This window comes from Furipterus horrens, unplaced genomic scaffold, assembly GCF_987537825.1.
Source record: "Furipterus horrens unplaced genomic scaffold, mFurHor1.1.pri manual_scaffold_2, whole genome shotgun sequence".
Taxonomy (NCBI): Eukaryota; Metazoa; Chordata; class Mammalia; order Chiroptera; family Furipteridae; genus Furipterus; species Furipterus horrens.
The window spans coordinates 106226843-106244956 of NW_028327172.1; the positions used below are offsets into that span (position 1 = coordinate 106226843).

Consider the following 18114-nt stretch of genomic DNA (forward strand, 5'->3'; position numbering starts at 1 on the left):
AATTATTCTGCCTCAGAGAGTCAAACTGTGTATTAAGATAAACAAGGTCATTCTGCTATCTGTACAAGAGTTTTCTGCTTTTAAGTTAAAAAGCAAAGTAACTGCAGTTAAAACATTCTAAGTTGTTTCATCTGTGTCCCTAGACATGTAACAGTGTGGAAGATGAGGATGTGGAGGTTTTAAAAGGTGTCACCGCAACACTCCTGCCATTGGGATCCATGTGGCATGTCTTATGTTTCTACCGTGTTGACTGGAATGCTTGGGGATTAGCAGTTAGCTCGGGGGCCTTCGCTGAATCATCACCTTGATGTCCTCGGGCCGGCTGGTTTCCACCCGCTTCTCCTGGAGCTTCTTCTGGATGGATTCCAGTGTGGCTTCAACGCTGGGCTTTATTGCTTTGTCTACTGCCTCTTGCTTCTTCTCTTCTTCCTTCTCAAGTTGGGAACCGAAACTCTTGGGGAGTGTGTTGCTTCGCTGCCGTGTCCTGGGGGGTAGGTCCTCTTCAGATATCTTTAGTTTGGACTCTAGTTAAAAAGATTTGGGGGTGGAGATATATGAGAACTGATGTCTGCAGAATCCAAATTGTTTTTCTGTGAGGTTAATAACTACTTAGTCCTGTCTTTCTTATTTTTCAGCAAGTGTCTAATTATAACATTAGTTGAAATCCCTGGGTTATTATATAAAATCCAAGAAAATGATAACGTCTTCCTAGATTATCTGGACAATTTCCCTAATGCTCATTTCTGAGAAAGCTTTAGCTATTTTATTTAACATCCATACTTTAGCCACACCAACCTGTTCATAATGTGGCAGATGTCTTCCTATACTTATTCCCTTAGTGTTTAAAGGTATTTACCAATTTAGTGCCCAACTGCTGGCCAACCTTTTCTGTATGACTTATATTTTACCTTGTATTCAATTTCATTGTTTAAATGACTCTATCTCCTAAAAGACAGCAAACTCTTTGAGGGACAGGGACCGAGTTCTTTTCATATTCATCATTGTGTCTCTACGTCTTCCAGCACAACAGGAAATAGAGCCTTGGATTAAATAGGTACTTAATGAGTATTGGATTGAAACCATCATCCTTATATTAGTGACTCAGGGAAACGAAGAAATGCTATAGAAGTTGCATTTTAGCTAATCTGGGTTACCCTGTGATTGGGACCATGGGAAGACACAGAGAAGCTGTCCTCTGAATTCTCAAGAGCACTGGGAAGCAGCTTTAAGGAACTCGTCTTGTCGGGACTATTTTAGCGGAGTCACTTCGCATGAGGTGAGATCATGGTTTTATAGAAACCATGCCAGAGGTCTAGATCTTTACCTACCTTTTAGTTGTTTCCGGAATTTGGCAAGTTCATTTGTCCATTTCAGAACCTCTGGATTGGCTGCCTTGTCGCTGTGAGAGGGCTGAGAAAATGAAAACTAAGGTAAATGCTTTGGAACTGGGGCAGGAAAAAGAAGCATTTGATGTTCAGTTTGTTTTAAACTGGAAGGAAACACTGAAACTATTGGAATAAGAAATCAACCATGGCCAATCAGGACAACTTCACTAGTTTAATTACAGTTTCCTTCTTTTCATCTATTTATTTGTGATGCTTTTAAAGAATTCCTCAGAGGCAAAATGCAGGATATTTTTATGATCATGCACTTGTATGAGGTCCATGGGTGGCCCCATTTCCGTTATTTGTAAGGTTCAACCTGTCAGGCTAACAGAATACAAAGCAGAGGGGTATATGATACTTTACTCCACAGCTACCTTGATAAAGCCCTCTTTGCCACTCTTGTAGGAAATACTAAGGATAGAGCTGAGAGTAGAATGAAGTCGGTACTAATGAAATTTTAGAAGATAATGTTGAATTAAGTCGTAGCCAAACTACCTCATTTAATTTTTCTCGTTCTGGCTCACTGATAAGTTTACAAAATGGAGAGTAAAGTACTCAGTTTATTTATAAGAATATACTTGTGTAACAAAAATGCTGCTACAAGAAGTTTGGGGTTTATCAGCATTTACTACCCAGTTTTTATTGCCTTTTTGCTTTGAGACTCCCTAGAAATCTCCCTTAACCTTGATCACTTCTCTGAGTTGCTGATAAGGGAGGGGAGGGGACAAAGAGAATGCTGTGAGGAGGCGCTTACTCTGTACTTCCTCTCTTCTTCAAATCTGTCTTCAAACTTTCGAATCTTCTTTTTAAGGCTTTGAATCCTTCGCGTGAGCTGGGCAGGTGTCAGGTCCTCGTGTTCGTCATCGTAGGACCCCAGGGAGGAGCTCCGTCGCCTGTGGGGGGCACACTAGAGTCAGCTTCCCCCAGCAGGCAGGTGGGGGACAGGGATGAGGCATGGCCTGGAAGGGTGCAAATGGTCTCCATGCTCTCAGATAACAGGAATTTGACTACTAATTGTTTCATGATTTGAGCTCTATATGTCCAACTTGTTAAATGGATCTGATCTTCTCTAGTTCACATTGACAATCAGTAAAGTCAGGACTGAAATGTCTGCTGTTGATCTCAAAGTTAAATTTGAGAGAGTTTTGGAAAGGAAGGGCAAATGAAAATTTAGTTTGTGATGTTGCAGTTGGACTGCAGTTCAGCCGAAAAACTACAATGGAGCCTGTGCCCTAGGAGGGAGAACTTTAAATATGTTCCTCACAGACCTACAACTTAATTAAGAAAAGTTACTGGTCATCAGCCATACTATCCTAAAGATGATGGATTTGCTTATAGCAACAAAAAGGAACATACCTCATGAAAGAATGGGAATTTGGAGGAGAAGGAGGCACTTCCGTGTCATCCAGGTATTGCCTGCTCTGCCCATAAGCGTAGTAGAACCGAGGGGAGAGCATGGGGTCGCTGTCTTCATCCAGAAGCTGACGAATGAGGCGCCCGGCCTGTGGGGACAGCCGTGCTTCATCAGAGTCCACGCTCTCCTGCTGCCACGAGGACAAAGTGGGTGTGGCCTCTGGAAAATAACAAGGGCCAGAGGTCAACATTGTTCTTTAAATCACAATTGTTGGTCAAGTTTTCTGAGAGCATTAGGAGGCCCACAATGGTTTCCCATTTTAGTTTTCAGGTTCAGACTAGGGGCACTACTCCCCAACCAGAATCACCAAATTATCTGACAGCCATCCTCTACTTTCTGTCTCCATCCTCACTTGCTTTCAAAGGAGACTTTGCAAGGGCTGCCCTAATGAACAGCCTTGAAGGAGGTGTGCCAATAGCGTATGCTCCTGCCTCCCTCCTGCTGATTGCTGACAAGAACTTTTCCACGTGAGGGCATTATGCAAAAAAAAAAAAAAAAAAAGGCCAACATGTCAGGGAGGGAGAGACTTAGCATCACAGCTATCCATTCATTAATGTATAGAACTCCAGCTAAGGCATCACACTAATCACGTGTGAGTTTGCACCATCTGTTGAGGTTCAATAGTTGTTTTGTGTGCTTCTGCTTAGTGTGCTGGGATTAGTATGTTTAAGATGCAGGCTTTGCAGTTGAAAGTTTAGAAGCTGCTCGAGTACAGTTAAAGTAAGATGCATATATAAACTAGTCAAAGAGAGAGAGAGAAGAAGGACTTCTCATAAAGGACAAGTCTGTACAAAATTATCTGATTTGTGATTTGGGGAAGAAATAGGGTGATATTTATTTCTATTTCTTGCAAGACCCACTTGAATAAAAAAATCCTATAGAACATATTTTAAAGATAGAACTCAGATGATGTAGGGCATTTCATTTCTAATATTCTGTATATTAAAAGAAGTTATGCTTTAAATACATTTGTGCATTACTATGATTTACACAAGACTAGGATTTAGCCATGATTTTAAATTCTGAGATTCCCACAGTTTGAATCATGAAACAATTTCTCCTTCAGCTATCAAAGTATTCATAAAATCTACAAAATTATCTTAAACAAGTGTTACTCGGTATTTTACTTAAAAAGATCATATATAATTATAGAACATTAGAGGTAGTTGAGAGTTCATACAACATCTAATTTAGTGATTGTTCAACCTGGCTGTACATTAGAGTCACACAGGAACACATAAGTAACTCCTGCAGCACAGGTCCTCACACCACCCAAACAGGATTTTTAGATGAGGGCCCAGATATGTGAAACACACACACACACACACACACACACACACACACACACACATATCCCTTTTACAAGCTGCACAAGTGATACTAAATGCAATCAGTTTTGAGAACCACTGATTCAACCCAAGAGATTACAGATAAGGAAACTGAAACTCGAAGAAGTTAAGAGCAAATACCTAATCAATGACAACAGTTGGGACTAGAAACTAAATCTCCTGACTCTAGGACAGTGCTTTAATTTAGAATGTGCCAGGTGCTTCAATAACAAGAATGACTGCCTGAAATTTTTGAAGACCCTACTGTATAGCCAGAGAGATAAGTGCATTAATGAAAAAAAAAAAATTAACCTCACATGGAATGAGGTCCATAGGTTTGTAAGATTTAAAGAGAACCAAATTATCTAAGAACACAGATGATAATGTAAGTATTTTGAAAACGATGAAAGAAGTGTTGAAGACAGACTCTTGACTACTGAGTCTCAAAAAGTGGCAGAGAATATGTTGGTACATTTATGTGGCTGAAACTGGAGATGCACGCTCAGGAGTTGTTTCATCGTTTGTACTAAAGCCAGCAAACGCTCCTCCTCAGTGGTGGGCTCCGAGATGAGCAGCTCAGAACTGCCAACAGAACAGTAAAAAAATGGATGGAGAGGGGAGGGACGGATAGGGAGAGTGGAAAGTAATCCCTAAAAAATGATAAAAATGTAGTGGTAAGTTGCAGTAAATGGAACTATTAAGCTGATCAGATTGCATCTTTTATTTCATGATATTTCATAAAACAGCAGTAATTTTCTGCAAGGTCTAATGTCAGCGGAGCCAGGACAGGGAAAGGGTTAAGATGGTTTGAACGGTAATGCAGCAGGCAATAACCTCCCTTCAGAGAGGCAAAGAAGCAAAACAACCAGGGGGAAGGGCAAGGTGGCTTATCGGGACAGCGGGCAGCAACAAACAGAGTCTAATGTTGATATTGGCATGAGGGTGTGCTGGCTAGTCTGACATTTCTACTCAGCAAAACTTAATTTGAAACGCTAAGATCCTGAAGCCCTTTAAATTGTCTGAATCTAGCAGACTACCTGTTTAAAAATGTCACAACTAATGTTTGACTGAATTTTTCTACTATGCGGTCTCTGTTTGCAAAATGAGTACATGACCATTAATCAAACACGTCTCCAGTAAAAGATATACTGTGATCCCGAATGAACTATAAAATACTAATCACAATGTAATTATGTCTGTTTGATGCTTTGTGGCTCACATGGGACCTCTTATCCTATTTCCTTTTGGTTAGCACAGCTGTACTTTGTGACTCCATTCTTGACCAACCACTTCACAGACAAGAACACCAAATGTGTCATTTTTCTAGTGCCACCAATGGTATGTATGAAATACACAGCTAAAGAAATTCTAGCTTATGGGTCACATTTTTTCTTAAAGCATATAGTTAGGATGGATGAATTCACTTATTTAAAAAATGAGAAATAGTTTTCTTAACAAAATAAAAAGGTATGTTTTATCATTAATCAGCATGTAGAAAAGAGGTGAAGTTTCTTACCTACACAACATGAAAGGCATATATGATTTCTCCTTTTCCTCTCTTTATTTTTACTCTATACAATTTAGCATTACAATTTAAGGCTCCTATTTGAAAGAGTTATGAAATTACAGGTTAATACATAGTTCAATATAATGGAAGAATCAATAAAACCTACTGTTCCTGTTTTACTTTGAAATGATCTAAAAATACAAGGCTGTCTCATGAATACAAAAACGAGAAAGAAGCAAAAAGAACAGTGCGGTACACACTATGCCCAACTGCATTACCTGCAGAGATGGAATGTTTGGAGGATGTATTCACTGACAATCCCCAATTGCTGGTTTGGAAAATATTTTATATTTTAACCAGTAATTCTAGAGTAGTAAAAGACAAGGATATTGTAAGAAAATTTTTCAAAGAGAAAACAGAAAAGATTTGAGGCTTCAAACTGTATTTCCTAATAAAGGATCACATAAAATAAATGTATTTTCATATCTAGGCCAGAATTCCCTGGGTGCAGTGATTTTGATTTTAGCCCCATGTCTTGTCACAAAGAACTCTGGATATAAGTATGGCATGTCTCTCTATTAAAAATTAATCCATCCAGGTCAGCTGACATCACAGGAGGTCAGAGATAAGAGAGGTAAAAGCCGTATGCTTGCTACCTAAGTAATAAAAAAAGAATAGCTCCGGGGGGAATTCTAATTCAGACAGTACAGCACACATGGAAATAAAGAACTTCACTGCAGAGGAGGAAGCAGAGCTCTGACTAATGCTAACGCCGTCATTGGGAGGTAGCTACTGTCTGCCTAACTGGCTGGATCCATTTACTATACTAAAAAAACTGGAGATTGAGATGATTTATTTCTAAGAAATTGGCACAAAATTAAGGGAGCTGAAGATTTCCACATCTAATTTCCAATTCATTACTACCTGCCATAATGTCATCACACTGGGTTTCAAGTGCTAGGAGGTACTGCACATCCCAAACACAGAAAGATGTCAGCCCTCATGGGGAGGAGCTATACTGGAGAGGGGATGACACATGTTCATAAAATTTTGGGGGAGGTTCCCAAATTTAATCTTAGAACATTGGTAATCCTATTAAATGGTTCAAATAGTCTTGCAAACTATCAGCATTAGAAGGAACCTTATTTGTCAACTTTATCAATCCAATGTAACGATTCAATTTCATGCATCTGCAAGCCCCTATCTGCCAATTTAATAAACAGGCCCGCAATAGCTTCATTTAAGTAATTGGTAAATGTGTGAACCAGAATAAGGCTGAGGATTTTCTGACTTTGATCCATCTATCTGCACATTTAAATAGAGCTGCTTCCTCAGTTACTAATTCTCTATTCTGCCTGCCTGTCTTCCATTCCTTCCACATCTCCAACAAGGCTGTCACCAGTCCATGGTAAAGGCCCAGCCGAGGCTTCTTCAAATGTGCCATTTCCCTAATCCAGTCAGGAAGAAAGGGGGGAGGGGACAAAGAAACTGAGAGAGAGGACTGGGAGAGAGGGGGAGAGAGAGGATGAGAGAGACAGAGAGAGACAGAGACATGATTAGTCCTTGACAAATCTGGGGGGGGGGGGGCTGGTAATTTCTGACTCCTGTGTTCATTATGCAGAAATGGGCTCTAGTTTCAAAAAGGGCAAACTTGTACAGTTTTTCCTGAAACTATACTTGGAAATATTATGGAAGACAGTAATAACATCAACTAACATTGACATATGTGCCCATATTGTGCTGAGCACTTTGCATATATTAGGTCATTTAACCCTTGCAACAAGCTTACTTAGTAGATACTACTATATCTATTATTTATTATTATTGACTATTATACCTATTTAAAGATGGGAAAGTCGAGGCCAAAACTGAAACATGTTTATTAACAATGCTGGTTAAGTAGGGGAGCCAGGATTTGAACCCACAATGCATCTGGCTCTTACCCTTTATGGTCCACTGCCTGCCAGGATGCCTAACTGGCATTGCTTAAAAAGAGGATCCAGGTGGAAGTCGGGAGATTTTGTTACCCTGAATCATCATTTTGCCTCCATTGGTCTCAGTTTTCTTATCTGTATAATGGGAAGGTTCAATGGGAAGATCTTTAAGATCCCTTGCTTCTTCTCTACCATTCTTTTAAAGAATTTTCTTACTAAAGTTATTTTCAGTAAGCAGTAAGTGATGAATAAAATATATGGAGTGCTTTATGCCCTTAAAAAGTGTTCCTTTTTAAATTTGTTGATGAGAGAGAGACACACACATAGACACTAAGAGACACTGATTTTTTGTTCCACTTATTTATGCATTCATTGGTTGATATGTGTATGTGTCCTGAACAGGGATTGAACCTGCAAACTTGGTATATTGGGGCAATGCTCTAAGCAACTGAGCTACCTGGCCAGGGCCTAAAAATATGTTCTTTTAAAATTAATTTTACCAGGACAAATCTAATAGAGTGGCTTAGTGTTTAATCTCAGTGCTTCCATGAATGGATTCCCCCAAATCCACATGAATTGGCTGATTAGGAACATTCTAATTATGCAACTTTGATGGGCTTTAAATAAAGAATAGTACATTCGATTTCTTTATTTTTTTAATTTTGGAGAATGGAAATAATAATAGTGATGATGATGGTGGTGGTGGTGATGATGATGACATGTGGGTAGACGAAAAATGTGCCCTAATACACAGCTATATATTTATCTGGCAACAAGCATGATTAGACTCTGATCATACATTTACTTTGAAAGGGTTCCACTCTGTGTAGCGTATGAAATCTATTTATTAGTTTCATTTTACTTTTTTTTTTCCTGGTACAGTATGTCCTAGAAACCAGAGAACATCATCTCCACATGGGAGCATACACCACAGGGGTTGGTACCAGTGGGCCGCTCATTAAGTGCATCTCTCCTGATCTTCTACAATTCTACATGAACGGGGGAGTATGAACTATGATGCAGGGAGAGGAAACAAGCAAACCAAGAAGAGGGGGCTAGTCCAAGGACGGCTTGGAGACCGGTGGTGGAGACTTACAGATAAATACTGGCTTGTGTGGTTGTGATAGCTACTACTTCCATTTACATATTTGTTGCACTGATTTCACATTCATGGTTTAAATTAACACAAAGTTTACTCTTTATTGGAAGGTCACATTTTGTTTCTTACTGAAGTTTATGATAAAAAGATGATATTTTAGTGATTGGATTTATTCTCTCACTTAACTACACTTTCTGCAAAATTTTCTTTATTGTGACTACGCTTACAGCTATATTACTGCTATAATGCAATCTGGAATTTAAGATAAATATATGATAAAAATGGCCACTGAAAGCAGTAACCAAGTGATCAAAATGACCTTGAAATGAATCTATATAGATTTTTAAGATATGTCAGTTCAATGATGCAATGTAGTAATTGACAAAAAAAAAAAAAAAAGTTAAAGCATGTCATTTCATAAATTACATGGATAACACAATTTACATTCCCAAGTCTATTGAAACAAATTTTCCCCCAATAAACTTTTTCCATTTAGTTTCCCAATACAAAATAAAATGCTGGTGGACTCATATTACTATTACTTATCTGGAAGAAAGTTCTTTATATTAAGTAATTATATAGTTTTAAGGAAACTATAAGTTAACTTTCAACTACTCTGGAGAAAATTTTCAGCTTTTTATTTGCCTTTTTAACTGTTTTGGAAGAGATTACAAATTTATAATTAACCAAGATAAAAATAATCAAACAGTTAATTTTAGAAGGAAGAGGAAGAATATACCTGCCTCCTTACTGACTAAACCATCAAGATAATGGGGCTAATTTGAATTTTGACCAAAAATTCTAGTTTTTATCTAGAGCTTTATGTTAATATTACGAGATCATGTTATTGAAACCCAAATATGGCATTTGTTTTGACTACTGCTGTTTTCTTTTATTGGGATAACAGTGGCTACTACAGTACTATATTTTTGAGGGGAGGTGGTGCTTGTAATGTATGAATTAAAAACATACCTGATTATTTCAAACTACACAAAAGAAGAACAACAACGGAACACTACTGGGAATGTATCACTTAAGTTAGAAACAAAACAAAAACCTCCCCACCCCCAGTGAATCTATCATGAGCTGAAAAGATCTGACAAAATCTCAGCCCCACTGCCTAAATGAAAAGAACTGGAACGTGTTACGTAGACTGAAAAGAGGAAAAACTGGAATAAAAAACAGCTTTCCCTTCATTAAGCCCCGGGTGCCAGGGGCATAATCGAGTTGCTATTTTTCACCTCTTGGTCTTCTTAGATCATCTTTTGGTTCCTCATCTAAGATCATTACCATAATGAGCACTTTTTGGTTAAAAAAAGGAGCGGAGGAGGAGAGAAAACAAGGAAATCCAGGCACTTTAGAAAAAGACTGCTTTTTCACAGTTGTGATTCTCTGCTAAGTCATCGTGTTAAGCATGCTGCTGCTCCGAACTCAGGAGCACGATTTCTCTCTCCCTGCAGCCTTCAAACACATGCTGTACAGAGGCAGATGGGCATTTATTTTGGATACACACTGGTATGTGTTTGGATGTAGACACATGGAAAGTGAAAGAATAGCAGCTTGATGAAACTGTCCAGCATCCTTCCTGCAATATGGCTTTGAAACAAGAGTACCCTCTTCTTCCTCAGGAGTGTATTTCTAACGTTTTCACTAAAAATCTCTGGAAAACCCCACCTAAAACACCATATAAGAGGCGTTCAATAAGAAGCACTTTATTCAGTGTTCTCTTTAATAAGTAAATCCCTTGTGTTTGCTAACCTGGACTTCTAAAAGCCTATCCATAAAAACAAACAGATGCAAAGCATACCAAAACAGCCCTGAAAAATGGGAGGATTTAATGAAGGAGGTCAGTGGCTGACCTGCGGTGGGGGGACGATCAGCTATACTGAGATGAAATCCTAAATGCATAACCATCCCTTATGACTCTGCTTGGTACTGCTAGAGGGCAAACGCATTCACATAGCCCCACTCCTGGTGAGTTACAAAGAAAAAAAAAGGACTGCAGGGTGACACTATGATAAAGGGCAAGCACATTTTCTTTCTTAGACTGCAATTACTCTTGGCAGCACTTAACATGACACATGCCAGGGAAAGGATTTTCAGTCATTTAGAAATGTAGTTCCTTCTGCAAGAATAGCTGTCACTCTCACCCACACATCAGTGCAGTTACAGGCCTCTCATCTATGCTAATTTTATATGCTTTTCCATTATTAAATCATCCGAGTGTCAGACGAGCCTACCTGCCCAGCTTTTCTCATCGCACAATGCGGTCAGGTCCAGCTGGGGCACTTCGGAGACAAAGCTCTCCTGCTGGGCGTCGGCATCCGGGGTCCTCTGCAGTTTGCTGTCAGGTACGCCGGGGTGCTCCTGGATCTTCATTGTGGGGCTCTGCAATAATAGCACAATGTCCCCAAATATCCACTGCTCACCAAAACCCCAAAATGCCTGCAACAATTCCACTCCGTCCAGATGAAACCTCCCAAGCCAGAGCTACTGATGCACCCAGCACAGAAATCAAAATCATAGCCTTTGATGCCTCCTGGATACTAGCTGGCCACTTGCTTGCTCAAAGCGACCATCCATCTGCGCTCCTTTAATTTTTCTTCTGTGAGAAAATGATTTCTGAGGGCTGCTCCTTGTGACAACAGCAGGCAGCTGACAGTCTTGATGATTACTGGTTGGGGCCAGAAATGAGGGAAAGGAGTTTGTGTTTCCTTAAAGGAGTATGGCTCTCCAGACTGTAAACAACAGCCCTCCGCTGCTGCTGCTGCTGCTGCTGCTGCTGCCGCCGCTACCGCCGCTGCTAGGGCTGTGGAAGCAACACGGTGTCCTCTGCACAGGGACTTCTCTGCCCCAGGGTAAACAGTCCCGCAAGGTCGGGAGCAAGGAGGCTGTGGACGCCCTTGCTCTCCTGCTGGCCCTGCAGGCTGAGATCAATTAAGCAGAGCTCGCTGCACATTCCCAGATTTCCTGTGGTTGTTTTCTCCCTGAGTGCGGGGAGAACAGACTATTTATGGAGGAGGTCTGGGTATTAGTGCATTGTTGCGCAAATTTAAACAGCACAGAGGTTTGGCATCTTATCTCAGCTAGCGGTAAGGAACACGGACTCTGGAAATGAGCCAGAATTACACAGGGAGCGCGACTTATTTCTTTTTATTTTGTGAGTTAACAGCCAAGAGATGGCAGATCAGCGATGCATAATTTATATCTAACAAATATGCAACGGACACTTGTTTTCCTACTATTCATCTCCTCTGAGTATTAAATACTCGGCTGCACTTGGTTTTGTTCATTGGCGGCAACTATACACCAGACTAAGATAGGAAAACCCTCCTCCAAAGGCTGCTATTTTAGCTAAGTGATTTTATGTCCTTTTTACCATTATCTTCTGATATCCTGTAAATTCAAACGTTGTCACTCTCCCTTTTTCATAAAATTATAGACAAAAGTGTTTGCTCAAATATATTACTCAAGTAGCACTTACCTGTCCCAAAGATTCTCTTTGAGAACAACTGCACATTTGCTTTAGCAAATACACCATCATTAAATGAAAAAGACATAAACATCTGGAAGTCATAAATGATTCCATAATAAGAAATGTTCTTATGCTGAAAATAAAGCACTACTAAGATTTCCAGCTACTTTTACAAGCTATTCAACCCACTTTAATGTCACCAGGGGAATAGACAGGGCTTTTACTATTACAGTTCCCTAAAATGATGCACAAGAACTGGCATTTTCTTCACATTTGGGGTAAGAGGAAATATCATCAATCGGTTTACGATGAGCTACTAAAGTTAGAGAGAAATGCCAAGTAAACCGGAGACTTTAAGACACTTTAAAAGCGCCGTTTGTCAAGTGGGGGATAAAAACCTAGAGTATGCATTTATCCTACAGAAAATATTTGCTCCTTGGGCTGAATCCTAAGTGAACCAGGGCTGAGTGACCAAATCTGGTGCTCAGCTTTTTAAAATTACAGGGTCAATTTCCTGTGTGTGTGTATGTGTATATTAGAATCTGCATATAGCAAATAAACATTTTCTTAATTAAGATTTGTAACACTGTTACACTTAGAGACAGAAAAGGTAAGAATATAGGAAACACAATTCCATGTTAAGTTTGGCACTGTCTTCATGAGGACCATAATACAAGCCACTGGTGCTGCACGGCAGTGGAACAGAAGGGTTTTGCTCACAGGCAGGCCTAGGTTGGAAGTGTGGTGGACATTCGCTAGCTTGGTGCTCTGACGGAGCCACTTCACTTCTGAGCCTCCATTTCCTAATTTATATATAAAATGGCAATCACACCAATCTTGCAAGCTTCCCTTGAAGTTCTGAGAGAAGGCATGGAAGGCCTCTAGCATGGTGTCTGGAGCACAAGAGACACACGAATGGGAGCCATCGTTCTTTTTGTTGTAATTGGTACCATATGAAGATGAGTAAAACACTGCCCATCTCACAGTGCTAGAGAGAGGAGTGGAGAAGAGGCACACACAATCACAATTTGAGATGAAATGTGCCACAAGAAGGAGGGAGCAGAACTTTAGATGCATTATGAAAAAAAGAAAATGAGAGCAAAGGACCACTTGTATTCCTGCCAGCAACAGCAATTTCGATTTGGGTGCAGACAGTGAGGATCAGAGGGGCTGGGGAGGAGGGTCAAGGGCAAAGGCAGGCATGACAGCAGGGTCCCTTCGGTCATAGCAAGAAAAGAGGTTCCTGATGGCCAGTCCTTGGGATAGGAAAGGGGTTGTGGCAAATGATGATGGTGCTGGGTCAGCAAAGATGAACTAAGAAAGGCCCCGTAGGCTGGGCTAAATTTGGGTTTTATCCTTTAGAAGATAATAGAAAGCCTTTGAAGGATTTTAAAGACAGAGTAATAATGACAAAATGTGTGTTTTCAGGCTGATGCCCTGCAGATGGGAATGGATGCTGGGGGGCCTGTGAGCTAGGCTGTGTAGGCAGCTAGGCTCCTCTCCCCAAACCAGTTGCTGGCTCTGTCCCCTGCAGTGCCTGTGTCCCCTCAGGGCACTCCAGAGTCCTGTAGTGCTTGACATGACACATGTAAAATCCTGAGATGCCACACATGTACAAAGTAATATAAAAATATATACTTTTACAATCGCTACATCTGAATTAGCACCAATTTTTCCCAAATATATGAATTAAAAAAATTATTTTATTTTTGATTTTAGAGAGAGGGGAAGGGATGGAGAAAGTGAGGGCAAGAAACATGGATGTGAGAAACATTGATTATGTTACCTTCCATATACTACCCAGGGGGCTGAACCTGCAACACTGACTGGGAACTGAACTGGTGACCTTTCAGTTTGTGGGACGTTATCCAAACAACTGAACCATACTGGCTGGGACATTCAAAACACGTGAATTCTTATTTATTCTTTCAACAATATGGTTTTGGGCATTCATTGTATGCTTGGCTCTGGATGAGATGTGCAAGCTTCCTGCACCGAGAGAGCTGACATTCATTGGAACAGGTTAAAGTATGCTCAATGAAGTTCTGAGGACAGTCAATTTTGTTGTAATGCAACAATGGACCAGCTTGTGATTCAGTGAGCTGCCCTTCAGTGTTCAAATAAAGTCTGGGAGCCAGGCATGTAGGAGAAGGAGAGAGTACCACTGTGTGTAGATGCTGTAATAGATAACCTCTGTAAGAGTCTACTATTCTAGCAAAGAGAATCAAGTCAAATTTTTACTCTTTTATTCAAGAATAAAATATGCCACATATTATATACATATAACAGGGCTGCCCATTATCTGTCAGGTGCTAGAGATACAAAGATAAAATTTATTTACTCATTCATTCAAGAAATAATTTTTGAGTATAAAACTTCAGTGGGCAAAATAAAATCTCTGTCCTAATAAAGCATACAGAAGGGGGCAGTTAATAAAGAAAAAATATCAGGTAGCAATATGGACTATGGAGTAAAATAAAGCAGGGTAAGGAGGATGGTGAAGGTAGGGGTCAAGGTCTGCTGTTTTACATTGGGTGGTCAGGGAAGTCCTTTCTATAAGGTGACACATGAGCAGAGATAGAAGGAAAGGAGCGAGTGAGCTATCTACGGAGAGAGCATCCCAGGAAGAAGGCAAGCAGTGTAAGGCCCTGAGGCATGACCATTTTGTATACGTTTGAGGACTGGCAAAGAGGTCGTTGTATCTGGAGTCAGGGCCACTGCACCTGGGTGTTTAGTATGTGTACTGTATACATATAATGGGATATCATTCATACTGGAGACCTGTGTTAACTTATAGGAGCTTCTGGGCCTCCTGGCTGATTGCCTCACAGCAGTGGAGAAGTCCCTGCTACATAAACCCGCGCCAGCTCGCATGGGCATGGGCACACTTGCTCAGTACTCAATCGCCAGCACATCAAGTGCTCAGCCCCATCCTGCTGTACTCTGTTCAACCCCTGAGGTGACTCTTTCACTTGCCTTCTGCTCTTAGAGGCCTGATTCCCAATTTCTGGCTCCTCTGGTCTCTGAACCTGACATAGCTGCCTTACCTGTGGCTGCAGAGTACACTTCTGGTGTGGGCCCAGGGTTTATGTGCACAAGGACCTAGCAATGCTGATCAGTGGCTGCCCATTGGGAAGCTGGTCAGTATCTGTAGCATATACTAGGAAAATGCTAGTCTTCTTTCAAGTATTAGTTAGCTTAGTCTGGGTGAGCACCTCGCCAGATTGTTCCCCACTCTTTGCTGGTGCTTATAACACAGTATTGCACTTGTCTACATGCCTGTCTGTTTCTCCTACTAGATAATTAATGTTAAGTGTCAAGGACATTCTCAAATACCAAAATATTTTTGGTTTCAACTTTTGTTATTTATATATCTCATAGCTTCAGTTAAATCAGAGAACACATAAAGTTCATTACACAATTTTCAGCTGAGATGTGACATACCAAACCCTTGTTAGAATGTTGCGCCATATGAAAATACACTAAATATTCACTTATTGAAAGAAAATGGCTGGCTCTTAGGAAAGACAATATGGTACAACAGATAGGGGATGGGTTTTAGAGTTGGAGAAATGAGTTTAAATACCAGCTTACTAGCTGTAAGATCGTCAGTGGGTAAACCTCTTTGTGCTTCAGCTCCTTTTTGCTAATACAGGAACAAGACTTCATAAAGTTGTTGTGAGGGTTAAATGAAAAATATGTATTAAAACAGCTAGCCCATAGTAACTGTAAAATAAATTTTATTTGCATGTATACACTGTTTTCCTTTCACATTTATTCATTTGGCAAGTACTTATTGAACATATGCTGTCCTAAGCACTGGGGTGACAAGAACTAGAAAGGTAGTGGTTATAGGAATAAAATAATTGTAACTATGTGGTGATGGATGTTAACTAGACTTCCTGTGGTGATAATTTCACAATACAAATATCAAGTCATGTTGCATACCTGAAACTAATACAATGTAATATGGTAACACATAATAGAATGTAGCATGGAAGTGAGACATTGAACATACAAGTGCCAAATGTCATGCATGTTCTAAAAGAAATACCCAGTATACTACCGAGCAAATAACGAGAAAGCTCACTTTGCCTGGGGCCTCAGGTGACATTCCTCGTTCAGGTCAAGAAACCATTAAGTACGTCTATCTAGCTGATATTTGTTAAGACTTGTCCTCATCTGGCTAGGCTGGGCTTTTTGTGTCCCCAGACTTGATTGATCCTGCTCCTTCTCTGGCTTCAAATAGTTCAATTTTTTTTTTTCATCCATTTTCCTTCTCTGCACAGGACATGGATAACTAACCTAACTAACAGCTTATCAGTCAGGAATAATGAGATCATAGAATATGCTGAATAATGCAGTTTACACAGGAAGGACCCACACACTGTTAATAGAAGGACCACATGGAACCATAAATATTTACTGTTTGGCCTGACAAAAGAGGAAAATTGACATAAAATTTTCAAACACCATATGAATTGCAAAGCTTCAGTCACCTTTTGAGACTGGATGGACTTGGAAGTGAATCTAAACAAATAAAGGTTTTTAGTTTTTCTGGTTTCATTATAACCAATAACAAAATCCTAAGGCTTCCATTAAATACAGTGAAGTTGAAATAAGAGTCATCCATTTCATAAATATGTGTTAATGAGTCTATTTCAGAATCTATCTCAGACTTCCTTAGGGCAAAATGAAGCATGAACTTAAGTTCCTGTGATAAGTATTAATCCTCAGTTTTGACTAGAAAGTCTTCTCTCTTTTCTCTCTCCCTCCCTCCTTCCCTTCCTTCCTTTCTCTCTCTCTCTTCCTTCCTTCCTTTCGGAGCAGGATAAGAAAAAAAGGAATAGTCTTGTTTATTATGAATGTCTTGTTTGTTATCAAAGGTATGCTTCTAAGCTCTCGTAAGTATTAGGCTTAGAAAGCATAAAGAATGTAAAAATATCTCAAAAGAATTTAACCTTCATTAACCTTATACTACTGACATAAAATAACCTCTCCCAGATAATGTAATACCCTTCCATGTAGTTAATAATTCTTATATTTTGCTTTTTGACAAAAAGATTAAGTATATAGTTTTAAAATCACGAATTTTATACCAAAGCATATTCCCACAATACTTATAGCAATTGAAAATAATGAGTCAGAAGAAATCAAACTGAAGCCTAAGGTATAAACTTCATTTAAACAGAACTCTAAAAACCTGCACTTTCAGCAATAATTTTTAGAATCTAGAAATCGAGTTTTAAGGTCAATCTCTCTTCTGGATCCATTCAGTTGTTAATTTAGTTTAAAAATAAACGAAAGAAAAAGAACTTCGGATGCTACATGCTCAGGGAACAGTAAGCTAGGTTCTTCCTTTTTTTAAAAATTATATTTTATTGATTATGTTATAACAGTTGTCCAATTTTCCCCCTTTGTCCCCCTCCACCCAGCCCCACCCCCACACTCCCTAAGGCAATCCTCACACCAGTGTCCAAGGGTCATGCATATATGTTCTTTGGCTACTCTATTTCCTATGCTGTACTTTATGGTCCCATGACTATTCTGTAACTAATCCCTTTACCTTTTTTGTCCATCCTCCTGACCTCCCTCCTATCTGGCAATCATCAAAACATTTTTTGTATTTTGATGCTGTTTCTGTTCTGCTTGTTTGCTTATTTTGTATTTTAGGTTTAATTGTTGATGGAAATGTACTTATTACCATTTTGTTGTTCATATTTTTGATCTTCTTCTTCTTAAAGAAGACCCTTTAACCTTTCATATAATACTGGTTTGGTGATGATGAACTCCTTCAGCTTTTTCTTGTCCAGGAGCTCTTTATCTGCCCTTTGATTATAAATGATAGTTTTGCTGGCTGGGTAGAGCAATCTTGGCTGTAGGTCTCCGCTTTTCATGACTTTGAATATTTCTTGCCAATCCTTTCTAGCCTGCGAAGTTTCTTTTGAGAAATCAGCCAACAGTCGTATGGG

The 18114-nt window shown here is 39.7% G+C and overlaps 1 protein-coding gene across 4 annotated transcripts in view; it reads right to left on the reverse strand.

Moving 5' to 3' along the window:
* Nucleotides 1–18114, reverse strand: part of FAM13A (family with sequence similarity 13 member A) — a 312836-nt gene that overhangs the window by 20205 nt on the left and 274517 nt on the right. For all 4 annotated transcript variants that reach the window (XM_090266299.1, XM_090266298.1, XM_090266297.1 and 1 more), the window contains 5 exons: nucleotides 10908–11055; nucleotides 2742–2958; nucleotides 2140–2278; nucleotides 1329–1410; nucleotides 304–524 (listed from right to left, as the gene is read on the reverse strand). In XM_090266299.1, coding sequence (XP_090122425.1) covers nucleotides 304–524; nucleotides 1329–1410; nucleotides 2140–2278; nucleotides 2742–2958; nucleotides 10908–11055 — 807 coding nt within the window. The remainder of the gene's footprint in view (nucleotides 1–303; nucleotides 525–1328; nucleotides 1411–2139; nucleotides 2279–2741; nucleotides 2959–10907; nucleotides 11056–18114) is intronic.